Source organism: Lemur catta, chromosome 1 (genome assembly GCF_020740605.2).
Source record: "Lemur catta isolate mLemCat1 chromosome 1, mLemCat1.pri, whole genome shotgun sequence".
Classification (NCBI taxonomy): domain Eukaryota; kingdom Metazoa; phylum Chordata; class Mammalia; order Primates; family Lemuridae; genus Lemur; species Lemur catta.
The window spans coordinates 286,062,791-286,077,806 of NC_059128.1; the positions used below are offsets into that span (position 1 = coordinate 286,062,791).

At 57.2% G+C, this 15,016-nt stretch overlaps 1 protein-coding gene across 7 annotated transcripts in view; it reads left to right on the top strand.

Annotated features, from left to right (window-relative positions):
* PCNT (pericentrin) overlaps nucleotides 1-15,016 on the top strand; it is a 114,109-nt gene that overhangs the window by 91,038 nt on the left and 8,055 nt on the right. For 6 of the 7 annotated variants that reach the window (XM_045540868.1, XM_045540872.1, XM_045540873.1 and 3 more), the window contains 10 exons: nucleotides 790-929; nucleotides 1,938-2,102; nucleotides 3,110-3,280; nucleotides 3,676-3,871; nucleotides 4,964-5,186; nucleotides 5,479-5,629; nucleotides 7,155-7,817; nucleotides 11,504-11,751; nucleotides 12,578-12,680; nucleotides 13,695-13,868. In XM_045540868.1, coding sequence (XP_045396824.1) covers nucleotides 790-929; nucleotides 1,938-2,102; nucleotides 3,110-3,280; nucleotides 3,676-3,871; nucleotides 4,964-5,186; nucleotides 5,479-5,629; nucleotides 7,155-7,817; nucleotides 11,504-11,751; nucleotides 12,578-12,680; nucleotides 13,695-13,868 — 2,234 coding nt within the window. The remainder of the gene's footprint in view (nucleotides 1-789; nucleotides 930-1,937; nucleotides 2,103-3,109; nucleotides 3,281-3,675; nucleotides 3,872-4,963; nucleotides 5,187-5,478; nucleotides 5,630-7,154; nucleotides 7,818-11,503; nucleotides 11,752-12,577; nucleotides 12,681-13,694; nucleotides 13,869-15,016) is intronic. The other variant, XM_045540871.1, reaches the window with a different exon arrangement.

Sequence of the window (15,016 nt, forward strand, 5' to 3'; positions counted from 1 at the left end):
ATCGCTTCATTTGCTGTTTCATGAACAATGTTCTTCTGATTTTTCTGAAGATGTTCATTGTAACTTTTCCGAGGTTTTCTTCTGTTTGCTATATTTACTCTTGGTATCTTGCCAGTGTGCTCTCTCAGTTTCACTCTGTGTTTCACGTTTCCTGTGCACGTTTCAGCACACGGACTGCAGCCTCCACTCACCAGCGAGGGCTGTCAGCACAGGGCGGCCTGTCTCCCCGGCGTCCTTGTCCTCTGCCCGTGTCCTGAGCTGCTGCCCCAGAGTGGGTTGCTGTGGGGAGAAGCTGCGGGAAGGCCCAATCCTGTTCCTCCTCAGCTGCTTCCTCAGCTGTGTCTCTGTCCCTGATAGGCCCCTGCCTCGCTTTCCTGAGTACCTGTCCCCAGGCTCCTGTGGGCTGGTGTGGGCCTCCTTCCGGCCAAACAGGAGCCTGGCATCTCGGGTTCCAGGCCATGCATGGGTTCCTCAGCCCCAGCCGGCTGGGTTTGGGCCTCGCTCCACCCCCATCAGGCATGTTCCCCTTTTCCTGAGTGGAGTGAGCTCAGACACCCAGAAGTTTATGTTTAAATCATAGACATTTACATTGTAAACATGCAAAACATGCTTTTTCTGAATGTGTGCAATTCTCATCTTATTATGTTTTATAAAAGTGTTGTCGCATCCTTTGCTGTGGCCGGCGGAGGTGCCATGGACTGGGCCTCACTGGTCCTGTCGTTCTGCCCTGCGCCCCGCCGTGTGTCCTCGGGGAATCCCCCATAGACCCAGACCCTGTGGTGTCTTTAGGTGACAGCTCGGGTTTCAGAGGGAAACTGAGCCCACGATCAGGGGGACCCGAGGCTCCCGCTGGTGGCCCTGTCTCCAGAAGGTCTCGACAGCCGCCAGCAGCCATGAAAGGGAAGGACGTCCAGGCACAGCACGTGAAGGTAGGGCTGGCGGGGGGGCGGGCGCCCACCGCACCTCTCACCCCTCCGCCCCAGCCTGACCCCCTGGTGGCTCCGTCAGCTCCAGTGCCACCCTGGTGTTATGCCCCTGGTGTCCAGACACGTGTCCCACAGAGGCACCCGCTCCTCCCGTGGCACCTTTCGAGCCTGGGTTTAATCACCAGAGGGAGAACTGGGACTCGGCGTCCCGAATTGAGGGCTCAGAACTTACGACCGTCTGTTGGGAAGTGACTGGGGACTTCCTTACGGTGGGTGACCGTGCCCCAGCTGCCCTCTGCCCCCCTGGGAGCAGACCAGCCTCAGGAGCTGTGGGGATGAGGTCGGGGCCTTTGTGTCCTGCTTTGTTTTCCCTGAGGTGGCACCTGAGGGTCGTCCTTCTCGGCTGCGCAGCGGCTGGGGCGTTCCTGACAGGCGGGCTCCCCCTGGCTGGGCTGAGCCCCCAGGAGTGTGTGCCCCAGCCCCACGAGTGCCCCCCAGTGTGCTCCTTCCCCGGCATCTCCCTCGCTCACCACCCTCGGGCGTCAGGAAGGCCATGGCTTTTCCGGGTGTCTGACGGCAAAGGCAGACCTTGCCCAGGGCACGTCCCGCTCCATGAAGAGGCCTTCCCTTTGCTCCTTGGCTGGCCCAGCCATGGGCCCCTGGGGGGGCTGGCCCAGCCCGAGCCCCCGCCCACAGGGCCTATGGCCACCGTCTGTGCGGCCCCTTGCGGGGGCGTCTTCCATCAGGCAGGCAGGGCCCTGCGTGCCCACGGGGGCCGCTTGTTCTGGGGCACAGACCAGGAGTGGGTCTGGCTTGTGGGGCCGTCCTGGGAGAGTCTCCCACAGACATTCCCCTTCCCAAACTGGAGTCCTCGGAGGAGAGTGGAGCCCACGCATGCACCTCACGGGCTGCTGGCCTCCACCGCGCCCCTCCTCGCGGGGCCATGGCAGCAGCGTGTGGACGGTGGGGTCCGGCTGCTTCTCCCGCTGTGACGTGTTTCTCCCGCCGCAGGCCTTGCTGCAGATGGTGCGCGAGGAGAGCTGCCAGATCCTGGCCCTGTCGGAGGGCTGCGGGCCCCCCAGCGCTCTGGGCAGAGGGGAGCCATGCGCACTCCTGGACCCCATCCCAAGGGAGGGGCAGGGCCTGCTGGAAGCAGCACCCCCAAAAGGGGAGAAGGTAAAGGAATTGCTTGGTCCATAAGTGGGAAAGCACAGGCTTTTCTTTTTAACTAAAAAAAGCTTTTTTTTTTTTTTTTAGCCTAAATGTAAACTCCAATAAAAGTTTTATTTTGAACCTCACATACCCCTTTATTTACGGAATTTAAGGAGCTTACAGCACTAGCTCTGTCTGCAGAGGGGTGTGCAGAGCTTGATTTAGTGCAGCTAAAAACAGAGAAAGAGAAATCTGGACCCCCTCACCCTGGGGCAGTTCCCAGTGGAGGGTCCCTGCTGCAGGTGCTGGTTGTCTGGGGTGAGCTGAGGGGGAGGCCGAGAGGGGTCTGAGCTGGTCACGTGGGGTCACGTGAGGACTCGGCCGGGCAGGGGTGTCCTCCTGCCCCTCCCCACCCCCTGCCAGTCTCCTCCTGGCACCAGGGACGCCAGCCCCGGGGCTCATCCCTCTGTTTCTCTGAGCTGGGGTCGAAGCCCACCAGGGAGGAAAGGGCTTGGTCCTGGTGCCTGGAACGTGCCCGGCACACTCTGGTGCCCGCAGGATGCCAGTGGGAGCGTCACAGTCCTCCCTGTGCACCGCTGACCGCCCGCCGCTGGCCCAGCAGGGCAGCCCCTCCCGCTGCGGCCCCTGCAGACAAGGGTCTCATGGGCATAGCAGCGGCAAAAGCAGCAAAGAAGTTTGCTGACATTCCACTCAATCTTACTTAGCTCGTCATCTTTGTCGTGGTCTTTTCTCTGCTCATAATGGCGGCATTTGCTTCCTGTGCCCAGTGATCCTGGCACTGTGTGTCGTCTCTTCCGTCAGAGTCGTTTCTGTGCTGACAGCCGTCAGCCTGCCTGCCTGCCGCAGCCAGGTGGCAGACGTCCGAGATCAGGGTGCCGGCAGGGTGGGGTTCCGGGTGGGGTCCCTCTGGGGTTAGGGCTTCAGTGTGGATTTGGGGGGCACATTCAGTTCATAGGACACCTGCAGAATGCATTTGTGAGGACACCGGGTTTCCTGTTTCGATGTCTTAGGAGCCTTCCGATGTGCGCCTTGGTTGGAGGGGGGAGCTTCTGCAGGTTGTGCAGGCGGCGTTTGACAAGGAGTGGAGGACGCTGAAGCTCCCGCTGCAGCCTGGACTTGGCAGCTCAGACCCAGGCCGCGACTGCCTGTTGGAGAGGCTGGAGAAGGTTGTCCAAGTGCAGGTGAGTGACAGCCCTGTGTCCACGCCTCGATTTATCCCTGGAGCCCAGCACTGGTGGGAAAGGAGACAGAGCCTGTTTAGTATGTGAATTTCAGCTCACATGTTTCTCTCAGCCTTGGAGTGTGGTTGTGACTGATGGCCGAGATCACGCTTTGGTCCACGTGTCATGCCCTCAGCAGCTCAGCACGGCCGGCTCTGACACGCCAGGCCCGGCGGCTGCAGGGAGAGGGTGCCGGGAGCTGAGGCCCGGGGGCCACTGCGTCCCCGCACCAGCCTCGCGAGCAACAGGCTTGTCCCAGAGCAGCTGGAGCGCGGGCTCGCGGGGGCGGGGCGGGAAGGGGGTGCAGGGCCACCCACACCTGGTGCTTGTCTGCTCACCGCCTCCTGTCCCCTCAGGGAGACCTGCAGGAAACGTCCCTGGAGCACCTCCGCGGGCCGGACCGGAGCAGCCTGCTGTCCGAGGTGCAGGCCCTGCGTGCCCAGCTGCGCCTCACGCACCTGCAGAACCAGGAGAAGCTGCAGCAGCTGTGTGCGGCGCTGACCAGCGTGGAGGCCCGTGGGAGCTGGCAGGAGCACCAGCTGCGCAGGCAGGGTGGGTGCCGTTGCCCTGCAGCCCCCTGTGCGGGGAGGCCCCTCTGGCTGCGTGGAGCCAGTGTCTCAGGAGCCAGAATGGCCGCTCTTGTCAGCGCCTGCCGGCGTGTGGGGACGTGGGGGCGGCTGTGTTTCTTGGCTGACAGAAATGAGTGGGAGCCGGGAGGGGGCTGGGCAGGCTAGGCCTCGCCTCGGGGCCCAGCGGGCAGCAGGTGTCCTGCGTTGGGCACTGGGTGTGTTAGGCCCCGATTCTCTGGAGCTTGTGCTGGCGTTTAACAGCGTGTTGTAGGTTTCTACGCCCAACTCAGATCCTTTGGGAATTTGTGCAGACCTGCGGGTCACCTGTGGCTAAGCGACGTTGTACTTACTTCCATTTCCCGTCTCTTTTCCCCGCGTGTGGTGCGGGGCGGGCCCTTGAGCAGACGCCTCCCCCGCCCCTGCCCTGGGCAGCAGTGCAGCTCGCACCCTGCGTGTGGCCCGACGCCCTTGGCCGGCTCGAGGACGTTCCTTCTGCCCCGAGGTTGGGTTCTGTCAAGGGAGCAGCCTCGCACTCAGGCCAGGACCTCTCCGCCCGGGTTTTCCCCTTTCGTGCACTGCCGGGCTGGGCTGCCAGCGTTGAGCCGCGTTCACGAGGGCGCGGTCTGGTTTCCTTTCTGTGCCCTTTTCCTGGTCTAGGTGTTGGAGCAGCGCCAGGCCCTCTCCAGGTTTTCCAGAGAAGTTTGTCTGGAACTGGGGTTATTCCTTCCTTAAGCTTAGGGAGAACTTTCCAGTGAAGCCATCTGGGCCTGGAGTTGTCTCTGTTGGAGGCACTTGTGGTAGAGTGGTGGGTTCGTGGCATTTTAGGATGGCCACAGGGATGTGTCCCTCCCAGCCAGGAGAGCGGGGCCTGGAGGAGAAGGGCTCAGAGGACAGAGACCTCGGTGAGCATCCTGGCTGCACCGGAAATGACAGCTTGTAGTTCATAGAAACTTCATTTCTTCCCAAAAGGAATACACCCCCATCTCCCTATGGGTTTGTTTCTATTTTGGCATCACTGATACAGCTCACTTGGAACTGACAGATAATGCTATCTGGCGTTCTTTCATCTTTTCAGTTGAGTTATTGGCATACAAAGTCGAGCAGGAAAAATGCATCGCGAGCGACCTGCAGAAGACCCTCAGTGAGGAGCAGGAGAAGGCCAACGGGGTTCGGAAGCTCCTGGCAGCGGAGCAGAGTGCCGTGAAAGCTCTGAAGTCCGAGCTCTGTGAGTGCAGGCAGGAGAACGAGAGGCTGCTGAAGTCCCTGGACGACGTGCAGCAGGAAGTCCTGCAGCTGAGGTGGGGCACTGGCAGTGTCAGTCTCGCACTGTCCTCAGGGGTCTGATGGCTGTAGATGAAGTGCCGTGGTTGTTGCCACGATTTTGTTGGCATTGAAGTAAAATGACTATGCCGCAGTGTGGCAGCGTGGTGCCCTGCTCCCCTGGGTTCATGGTCTGGGCGGGAGGGGTGATGGGAAAGCAGCCAGGGTGTGCCCTGCCCGACCTGGGAGCTCCTGGCCCCCACTGTTGGCCTGTGTGTCCCCGTCAGCGTCTGTGACATGAGGCACGGGGCTGCCTGTCGTGCCACACAGATCCATGCTGGACGGCAAGGAGAGCAACCTGCAGGCTGCGCTTCAGGAGCTGGAGTGTGAGCGCGGGAAGGAGCGTGTCCTCCAGAGCCGGCTGGAGGAGCAGCAGCTTCGGCACCTGCAGAGGGAGGGCCAGAGCTCCAAGTCCCTGGAGGTAACTGGGCAGGGAGGGCCAGAGCTCCAAGTCCCTGGAGGTGACTGGACAGGGAGGGCCAGAGCTCCAAGTCCCTGGAGGTGACTGGGCAGGGAGGGCCAGAGCTCCAAGTCCCTGGAGGTGACTGGGCAGGGAGGGCCAGAGCTCCAAGTCCCTGGAGGTGACTGGGCAACGGAGCTGGAGCTCCAAGTCCCTGGAGGTAACTGGGCAGGGAGGGCCAGAGCTCCAAGTCCCTGGAGGTGACTGGGCAACGGAGCCGTAGCTCCAAGTCCCTGGAGGTAACTGGGCAGGGAGAGCCAGAGCTCCAAGTCCCTGGAGGTGACTGGGCAGGGAGGGCCAGAGCTCCAAGTCCCTGGAGGTGACAAGGCAATGGAGCTGGAGCTCCAAGTCCCCGGAGGTGACTGGGCAGCAGGGCCAGAGCTTCAAGTCCCTGGAGGTGACAGGGCAATGGAGCCGGAGCTCCAAGTCCCTGGAGGTAACTGGGCAATGGAGCTGGAGCTCCAAGTCCCTGGAGGTGACTGGGCAGCGGGGCCAGAGCTCCAAGTCCCTGGAGGTGACTGGGCAATGGAGCCGGAGCTCCAAGTCCCTGGAGGTGACTGGGCAATGGAGCTGGAGCTCCAAGTCCCCAGAGGTGACTGGGCAGCAGGGCCAGAGCTTCAAGTCCCTGGAGGTGACTGGGCAGCAGGGCCAGAGCTTCAAGTCCCTGGAGGTGACTGGGCAATGGAGCCGGAGCTCCAAGTCCCTGGAGGTAACTGAGCAGCGGGGCCAGAGCTTCAAGTCCCCGGAGGTGGCTGGGCAACAGAGCCAGAGCTCCAGGTCCCCGGAGGTGACTGGGCAGCAGGGCCAGAGCTCCAGGTCCCCGGAGGTGACTGGGCAGCGGGACCGAGGCACAGGCTGTTCCTCGTTGTGTCCATTTGGCAGCAATGTGTGGCAGTGAGATAGGGCTATATTTTTTAGGTGAAATTGTCCATTTGTAGTGACAGACACGGGGTGGACAGGCACAGTGACCAGTAATGGCTGCCCCTCCTCTGCCGTCCCCACTGCCCTGAGTGTTTGGTCTGGAAGGCAGAGGCAGCCTCCTCCTGGTCCCCCGGGCAGAGCGCAGCCTTGGAGGTCTGCACACAGCGGACAGGCGGTGGGGCCAGGCCCCCTGCAGTCCTGTGCGCTCCAGAACAAGCCCACTGGCAGTTCCCCGGGTCACGGTGAGGGTTTTCAACAACACACAAGTCACAGTTCACAGCAAGCGGATGTGCGTGTCCCTGAGCCTCCTGGTGTGTGATTTTCTGAGGAAGGGAGGGGGCGTCTCTGAATCCAGGGCGTGTGCATCGACTCCGTGCCGGTTCCAGAGTCCTTCACCGTGCAGCCAGGGTGGTCAGGTAACAAAGAAATCTCAGACTTTCATCCACAGGATAGATTTCAAAAGGTGCAATTGCTGGGTTACAGCACATAAACAGAGATTTGGACAGGGAAAGCCATTGACATACTTTTCCTCTTCATTTAATTTTCCCATCTTTGCCCCGATCAGGAGTTACGAACGTCCTTGGAGAAGCAGCGTGCACAGAGCAGCCGGCTCGGCGTTGCCCTGAAGCACGAGCAGACGGCCAGGGACAACCTGCAGAAGGAGCTGCGCATCGAGCACTCGCGCTTCGAGGCCCTGCTGGCGCAGGAGCGGGCCCAGCTCTGCCAGCTGCAGAAGGACCTGGAGGCCGAGAAGAGCCACTCGCTGGAGCTGTCGGAAGCTTTGCAGCATGAGCGGCTCCTCACGGAGCAGCTGAGCCGGAGCACGCAGGAGGCCTGCGCCCAGCAGGACGTGCAGGCGCAGCAGGCCCTGCTGCGGGAGCTGCAGGAGGAGAAGGCCCGCGTGCGGGAGCTGCAGGCGGTGCTGGACACGGTGCAGCAGCAAGCCGTGCACACGCAGCAGCAGCTGGAGGAGCTCCGGAGAGAGAAGGAGGTAAGTGCTGCGTTGACGGCAACCGTGGGAGCTCTGCAGACCCAAAAGCGAGAGCTGAGACGCTGTCTGGAGAGAGAGAGGGAGCAGCCAGCGTGGTTGCAGGCAGACTTAGCGCAGTCACACTCACGATGGAAAGAGCCAGAAGGACCCGAGGACACACGGAGCACAGCGGAGACGAGGCAGAGCCGGGCACGTGCGGGGCAGTGGAGGAAGTGGCAGAGAGAAAAGGAGAAGCTGGTGAGAGCTCGGAGAGCCCAGCGCGGGGGGCGAGGACGTGCGTGTGGGTGACCTGAGGGGCCCCGGGACGGGGGGTGATGCCAGCGTCCTCTCTGCTCGATCTGTGTGTCTGTCCTTGGGCGGGCACCGCGCCATTTGGGTTACTCCAGTTTGCAGCAAGTTTGAAATCAGGAAATGCGATTCCTCCAACATTGCTCTTTTTCAAGATTATTTTGGCTGTGTGGGGTCCCTGCAGTTCCATACGAATTTGAGGGCTGGCTTGTTCACTCTGCAGAAGTGGCCACTGGCGTGCTGGCAGGGATCGCACGGGGACTCGGAGCGCTCTGGGTGGTGCTGACGTCTGGACAGTCTTAAGTCTTCTGATCCGTGAACACAAAATGGCCATGTATTTAGGTCTTTGATTTCTTTCAACAGTGTTTTGTAGCTTTCAAAATATAAACTTTGTACTTCTTTTGTTAAATTTAGTATTATGTATTATTTTTTCACCTGGTTGTAAATGGAACTATTTTCCTGATTTCATTTTCAGCTTATTCATTGCTAGTGTGTAGCAACACAAGTTGGTTTTCATGTATTGGTCTTGTGTCCTGCAACCTTGCTGAACTTGTGTGTCATGTCTACTATTTTTTAATGGGATTTTCCCATACGTAAGGAAAGGTCTTATCATCTGCAGATGGACATGGCTTTGCTCCCTCCTTTTCAGTCTGGACGTCTGCTCTTGCCTGGTCACCTGGGGGGTGGCACAGTACAGTCGTGAACAGACGTGACGAGAGCAAGGCAGGCTCCCTTGCCACGGTCCTGGGGGGACAGTCAGGTTTTCACTGTTAAGTACAATGGTAGCTGTGGGGTTTTTCTTCTTTCCTTTTTTTTTTTTTTTTTTTGAGACAGAGTCTCACTCTGTTGCCTGGGCTAGAGTGCCATGGCGCCTGCCTAGCTCACAGCAACCTCAAACTCCTGGGCTCAAGCGATCCTCCTGCCTCAGCCTCCCGAGTAGCTGGGACTGCAGGCGTGCGCCACCATGCCCGGCTAATTTTTCTATATATATTTTTAGCTGTCCATATAATTTCTTTCTATTTTTAGTAGAGACAGGGTCTCGCTCTTGCTCAGGCTGGTCTCAAACTCCTGAGCTCAAACAATCCGCCTGCCTCGGCCTCCCAGAGTGCTAGGATTACAGGCGTGAGCCACCGCGCCCGGCCTAGCTGTGGGTTTTTGTAGATGCCTTTTATCACAGGTGATTTTCTTCTACTCCTTGTTTGTTCAACTTTTTTTCAGTCGTGAAAGAGTTTTAGATTTTGTCAAGTTTTTTTGGTGTCTGTTGAGATCTGCGGCTCTTGTCTGTTGTTGTAATGATATGATAAAATATTGTTTTGATTTTCATATGATGAACCGTCCTTGCATTCCTGGGATGAATCCCACTTGCTTGTGGTGAGTAATTCTTACGTGTTGCTAGCAGTTTGCTGGTGTTTTGTTGAGGATTTATAGTCTGTATTCATGCAAGGTATTGGTCTGTAGTTCTCTTGTAATGTCTTTGGTTTTAGTGTCAGGATAGCATGGCCTCGCCGGACGGGCTGGAAGTCATTGCTCCCTCTTCTGTTCTTTGTGTGGCCCTGATGTTTCAGATACATTTCATTTCAACCGAGAGCCTTTGTTTCCGATATAATAGTACCCTCTGTCTTCTTATGGATTGACATTTGTTTTTTCCGCTTTAAAAATTTTCTTAAAAGCTTTTTTAAAAAATACGTCCTCTATTTCTGTTTTTTTTAATTTCATGAAATTATATAAAGTTTTTAAAAACACAAGTAAAACCAATGCCCTGGTCTTTTTAAGTGGTTAGCCCACCATAAAATAATTAAGAAATGAACATCTGTTTCTAAAAACAAAATTCTAGGTTTCTAAACATTACATGGATAAATCAGATTACAAAATGGTGCATTAGTTTTGTAAGTTCATATCTTGTATGTGATTAATATTTGTAACAACTTTTTGAGATATAATTCACATACCATTCAGTTCACTGATTGAAATTGCACAGTGGTTTTTAGTATCGATGAAAAGATAAGATATCACTACAATCAATTTTAGATCCGTTCCTCACCCCAGAGTGAAGGCCCACAGTGATCAGGTGGTCACGCCCCGTCTCCTGCGTCCAGCCCCTGCAAGGACTCGTGTGTCCTCTGCTCTGGATTGTGGCCCTTCTGCACACGTCACGTAAACGGGGCCCTACCACGTGTGGCCTGTGTCTGGCTGCTTGTACTTTGCGTGATGTTTTCAAGGTTTGTCTGTGTCAGCAATGATTCAATTTTTTTTCTGATTAGAAAAACCTTCAGAATAGTTACAGTATCGTATCATTCGAAGTCTCAGCAAGTAGCCGTGTGCACAGTAGGGCGCAGCGTGGCCGAGAGGGGCCGGGTTGTTGGGGGAGATGGGGGAGGGGAGCCCGCGGGGGCCTGGATGACTCTGGACCTGGGGCCGTGTGGACACGTCGCTGTGTTTGCCCTTCTTCCCCTGGAGGGAGATGCCGCCACAGCTCACGGGGTTCTCAAAGGCATCTTTCCTTTCTGAGAACTTCCCCAAACCATATCTAAAGTTTCTAGCCAGAACATTTTATTTAATTTTGGTGTTTTTATAAAAATGAATAGTAACATGATTGCTTAAAAAATAAATACAAAGAAAATGTTTTCTACATTAAGTTAACAGCTCTTCTTCATGTTGCACTTGATATGTGTTCGTGGTAACGTAGCCTTTTGGAATTACTTTCACCGTAGGTGATTGAGTCTGGATTGTGGAATCCCTCTGTCGCTGTAGTTCGCTGAAGCCTCCCAAGATAGACATTTCAGGGCCAGTTTCATCTTTTCTGGGCAATATAAACTCATCAATTCCTCTGTGTCTGACTTTCCTCATCTGGAAAACAGAAGAAATAATAATCCTTGCGTAGGGGCTTGGGCATGTGGAGTGAGGTGCTGTCAGGAGGGTGGGGTGCTAGGGGCTGCACCTGTCACCTCCCGAGGTGCTGGGGGCCAGCTCTGGGGGCCTGGGGCCTGGGTGGCTTCCCGGAACCTTCCTGGGCTGGGAACCTGGGCCTTTGCTGGGGCTGCCGTGCCCTCCTGCCCCTGCCTGCGGCCGCTCTGTGCCCTGCATAGTGGAGAGCCGGCCCTCACGTCCAGGCTGACGTGCAGGGAGGTCAGGCCGAGGCCAGGGGGCCACGTGGTGACCCGGTTCCAACCCGAGGCTGCACTCAGGCTCCCCAGCAGGCTCATACGTGTGCATGCCGCACACGTTCACATGCACGTGTCCGTGCCTGTGTGAGCGGGGCCCACGGGCCGTGAAGCCACCTCCTGTCTGCGTCAGCGTTGTAGGCACCTCCCCTTGGGACCTCGAGCGCTTGCTGTAGGCCTGACACAAGCCTAAGAGTTCTCGAAAGTGAAGATAAAAGCATTTACCACGGAGACTCTGGGCTATACTTTAGCAGCCTCAGAGCTGGAGGCCCCTGAGGCCTGGGCGGGGGTGTGTGTGGGGAGTTAGTTTGAGGGATCCTGGTAGAGACCCCAGCAGAACAGGGCCCCCTGCCCCAAGGTGCCGTTTGTGACCCGAGGGGTCTCTGGTGTGCTGCTGTGTGTGGTCTCTTGCTCCACAGCTGTGCCTGTGGAGGCTCACGCGGAGGTCTTCCGTGTTCTCTTTGCCGTGAACAGCGAGAGCTGGAGCTGCAGCGGCAGCGTGAGGAGCACAAGATCCGCCAGCTCCAGCGGACGGTGCGAGAACTGGAGTCAAAGGAAGAGGCGCTCCGCAGCGGCCTCCACCGGGGCGCTCCTCGAGGGGCCTGCGGCTCCGACGGGCCAGACCAGCTCCGGGAACAGCAGCAGGAGCTGGAGAAGATCAGGCAGCAGCTGCTCTGCACTGCCGGGCTCCTCACCAGCTTCGTCCGCCAGACCGTGGGCAGGTGGGCACGTGCGCGTGGCGCTCGCGCACCGTGGGCCCCGGGCGTTCGTACCAAGCAAGCGTCTGACGCGTGCGGGGCGGCCAGTTTCAGCCCCACGTGCTACCGAGCTCACACTCTGTTCCTCCTCCAAGAGTCTGGACTCCCCTGGAAGATTGACAAGGTCATATTTTTTTACATTCTCATATTAGGGAAAATCTTGTGAAACAAAACGCACCTGAGCTTGGATTTCCGAGTTTCTTTTAGGTCGGCTCTCCCCACACCCCTGCCCAGTTACTCACCACGCAGGCCAGCTGCCTGCGTTTGTCACTGGGCCCCCGAGGCCTCAGTCGCACGGCTGGGATGCAGATGTAACCGTTAAGGAGCCGGGGCCCGTGATGAATGTTAATATTTGCCTTTTCCCCTGAACACAGGCATTCAGCTAACATAGTTCTCCTGTTTATGTGTGGACTTAATTTATACAGCAACACAATTTTTGAGCAAAGTTTCACCGAGGACAGCATTTTTAGTAATTAATCCAGTGATAAGCAGCGTGTGGTGACGTGGTGGCACCTCCCGGGGCTCAGTGCACAGTCTGGGGGTGAAGTCCCCAACGCCGCAGTGGCGTCTGCCGCAGGCCCGGCCACCTGTGGGCTCTTCCGTCCAGCTCAGTGCCGGATGCAGTGATTCGCAGGCGCGCAGACCCCGTGGGAACCCCCGGCCATGTCTTCCCCTGTCCTAGGGGAGGCTGCATACGCTCCTGTCTCTCTGGAGCAGAGAGTTCTGAAGTCGCTTTGGGCGGTCGTCATTCGGGGTGAGTGTGAACCTTCCAATGCCCTTATCTTTACAGGACCTTCAGTGACTGGGCGTCGTCCAAAGAGAAAGCAGTGGCGTCTTTGCTGCGCACGTTGGAGGAGCTGAAGCCCGAGCTGAGCAGGCCCACCCCCTGCCAGGTGAGGCGGGCCGCCCCGTGCCCCGTCCTGCACCCCCGCGGCCGTGGCGTGAGCTAGCTTCCCGGTTTCCTTTTATTGCTGGTTGCTTATTCCTCCCTCCTTTGCTGTCTTCTCTGAATCACGTTTGCCGTCTGCCTGTGCAAGCAGGCGCCTGCCCCGTGGGTGGTGTGGGCCGTGCGGTGACAGGGGTCCCGGTGCATGGGCTGGGACGTCAGGGGCTCAGCCGTGCTGCCCACGGTACACTGCTTGGCTGTCTGGACCCCTCCTCACAGCCCTTGCTGCATGTGGCCTGGATGCCCGCGGGCCACTGGTCTGGAGGGGCCGTGGGTCCTGCTCGTGGTGTGTTTATGTCGACACCTTTACTAGAAATGGAAACCGAGTCCTTGGAAATGCTGGGCTCGCTGTTAGCTGCCTCTGCGGGGTTGAGGAAGACTGGCCGACAGAAATGCCTGATAAATGTTGTGTGGCAGCGGCACGCAGTCAGGCAGCGGGAGGGCTACTCCGCTTGCCCTCCGACTGTGCCAGCTGAGTGTCACCGTGGGGGTGGTGCCTTCCGGCCCCCCTGTGGTGGGCACTGTGGCCTTCCAGCGCCTCCACCCTCTCCAGGCTGGACGCTCTTTTGGTTGTGGAAATGACAAACCTGTTTGGAGGGACATACACACCTGACCCCCAGGATGAGCAAATGAGATTCCCCAGCCGGCTCGTGTGCCCTGTGTGTGGTGACATTAGGACAGTCAGGAAGAGGCTACCCTTTCTAAGCAGCCTGTGTTATTCGTACAGCCAGTTGTGTGCAAAGTCTGCTTTGTAGAAGGTCCATGAGCAATGTGATTTGACGAGTCTTACCATTTCCACCCCAGGGATGGCAGCTCCGCCCAGCCCCAGGACCCCAAACCCCAAACAAGTTTAACATTAGAACCCTTGAAAATAACCAACAGCAATGAAAAACACAAATAATGTGCATGCCTTTTAACAAAAAGATTCTTATAAATTTATATTTCTTTTCTGCTTTCCAAGAAAAAAATGGCAGCAGAGCTACAAGTCCAGCTTGTGGAGGTCCTGCTGCAAGACAATGACTCCCTCACAAAAGCGCTCACCGTGGCGGCCGAGGAGAAGTCGGAGCTGAGCAGGGCCGTGTCCAAGCTGGAAAAGACCCTGAAGCACCATGTGCAGAAGGGCTGTGCCCTGAGCGTACGTATTTGTACTTTCTCCTCACGTGGGAGAGGCAGGCCCCTGCCCCCCGCCGCCTCGGTCTAGCTGAGCTTTGCTCGGTCAGCTGCGTCCTCCGCAGACGGCCGTGTGCGCCCGCGGTTCGTCCTCGGCCGCCGTGGGCTGCAGCCTCGCCAGTCCAGGTCTCGCTGAATGTCCCAGAACGTTTTACTCAATCATAGCACGTTTTCTGCTTTGCCCAGAGGTCGCACACAGTGTCACCAGTGATCCTAACCGCTACGTGATGTTTCTTGTATGTTTGTAAAAGGACATTTTGGCTAAAAATATAAAATATGACCAAATTAGAGTTTTATTTGGTTCTTAATTAAAATGGTTTATTACTTTCCTAATAATGAAGTAGTTTATAGGCTTTCTGGAAGGCCTAGTTTTTTTCTTTTATATTTGAGCTGTTTTTGTTTGTGATTTGCTTTACATTTTTTATGATGAAAACTTTTTAAAAATTATTTTTTAATTTGCATATAGTAAAATTTGCCCTTTTTTGGTGTGATGTCATGTAAGTCCACACGTGTCCAGATTCTCGTAACCCGCATAACCATTAACAGAATTGAGAACGATGCTGACCCCAAAAGAACTGCCAGCAGGCACTGACCTGGGCTCTTTCCCGCATGCCGTGTAAACGGAGCTGTGCGGCCCGTGACCTGCCGGGCCGGCCTCTCCCACTTCGTACACAGGCGTCTGGTGCCCATCTGCGCGGCCCATGGACCACTGCCAGGTGCTGTTCTGCGGGGCAGCGTTTTGTGCAGGGACGGGCCAGGCTCTGGTGCATGGTTCACCACTGAAAGCCGTGGGCTGTGTCCAGTTTGGGCCGTCACAGGCGACGCTGCTGCGCCCACAGGGTTTGTGTGGCCGCAGTTCCACTCCTGGGAGCCAACGCAGGAGCAGCCCCCTGGCAAAGCGCGGGGCTTCTGGGGGCTGTGCCTCGGGATTGGTGCTGCCGGTGCTTTTCGGTGACCAGCTCTGGCAGGCGTGAAGAGCTGTGCTTTCCCTGTGCCCGTCCCTGATGACTGAGGTCACTGAGCATCTTCCCTGCCCGCTTTCGGATTGGATTGTTTTCTCCGTGTTGGATACAACTCCGTCGTCAGATTTGTGCTTTGCAGGTGTTTTCTCCC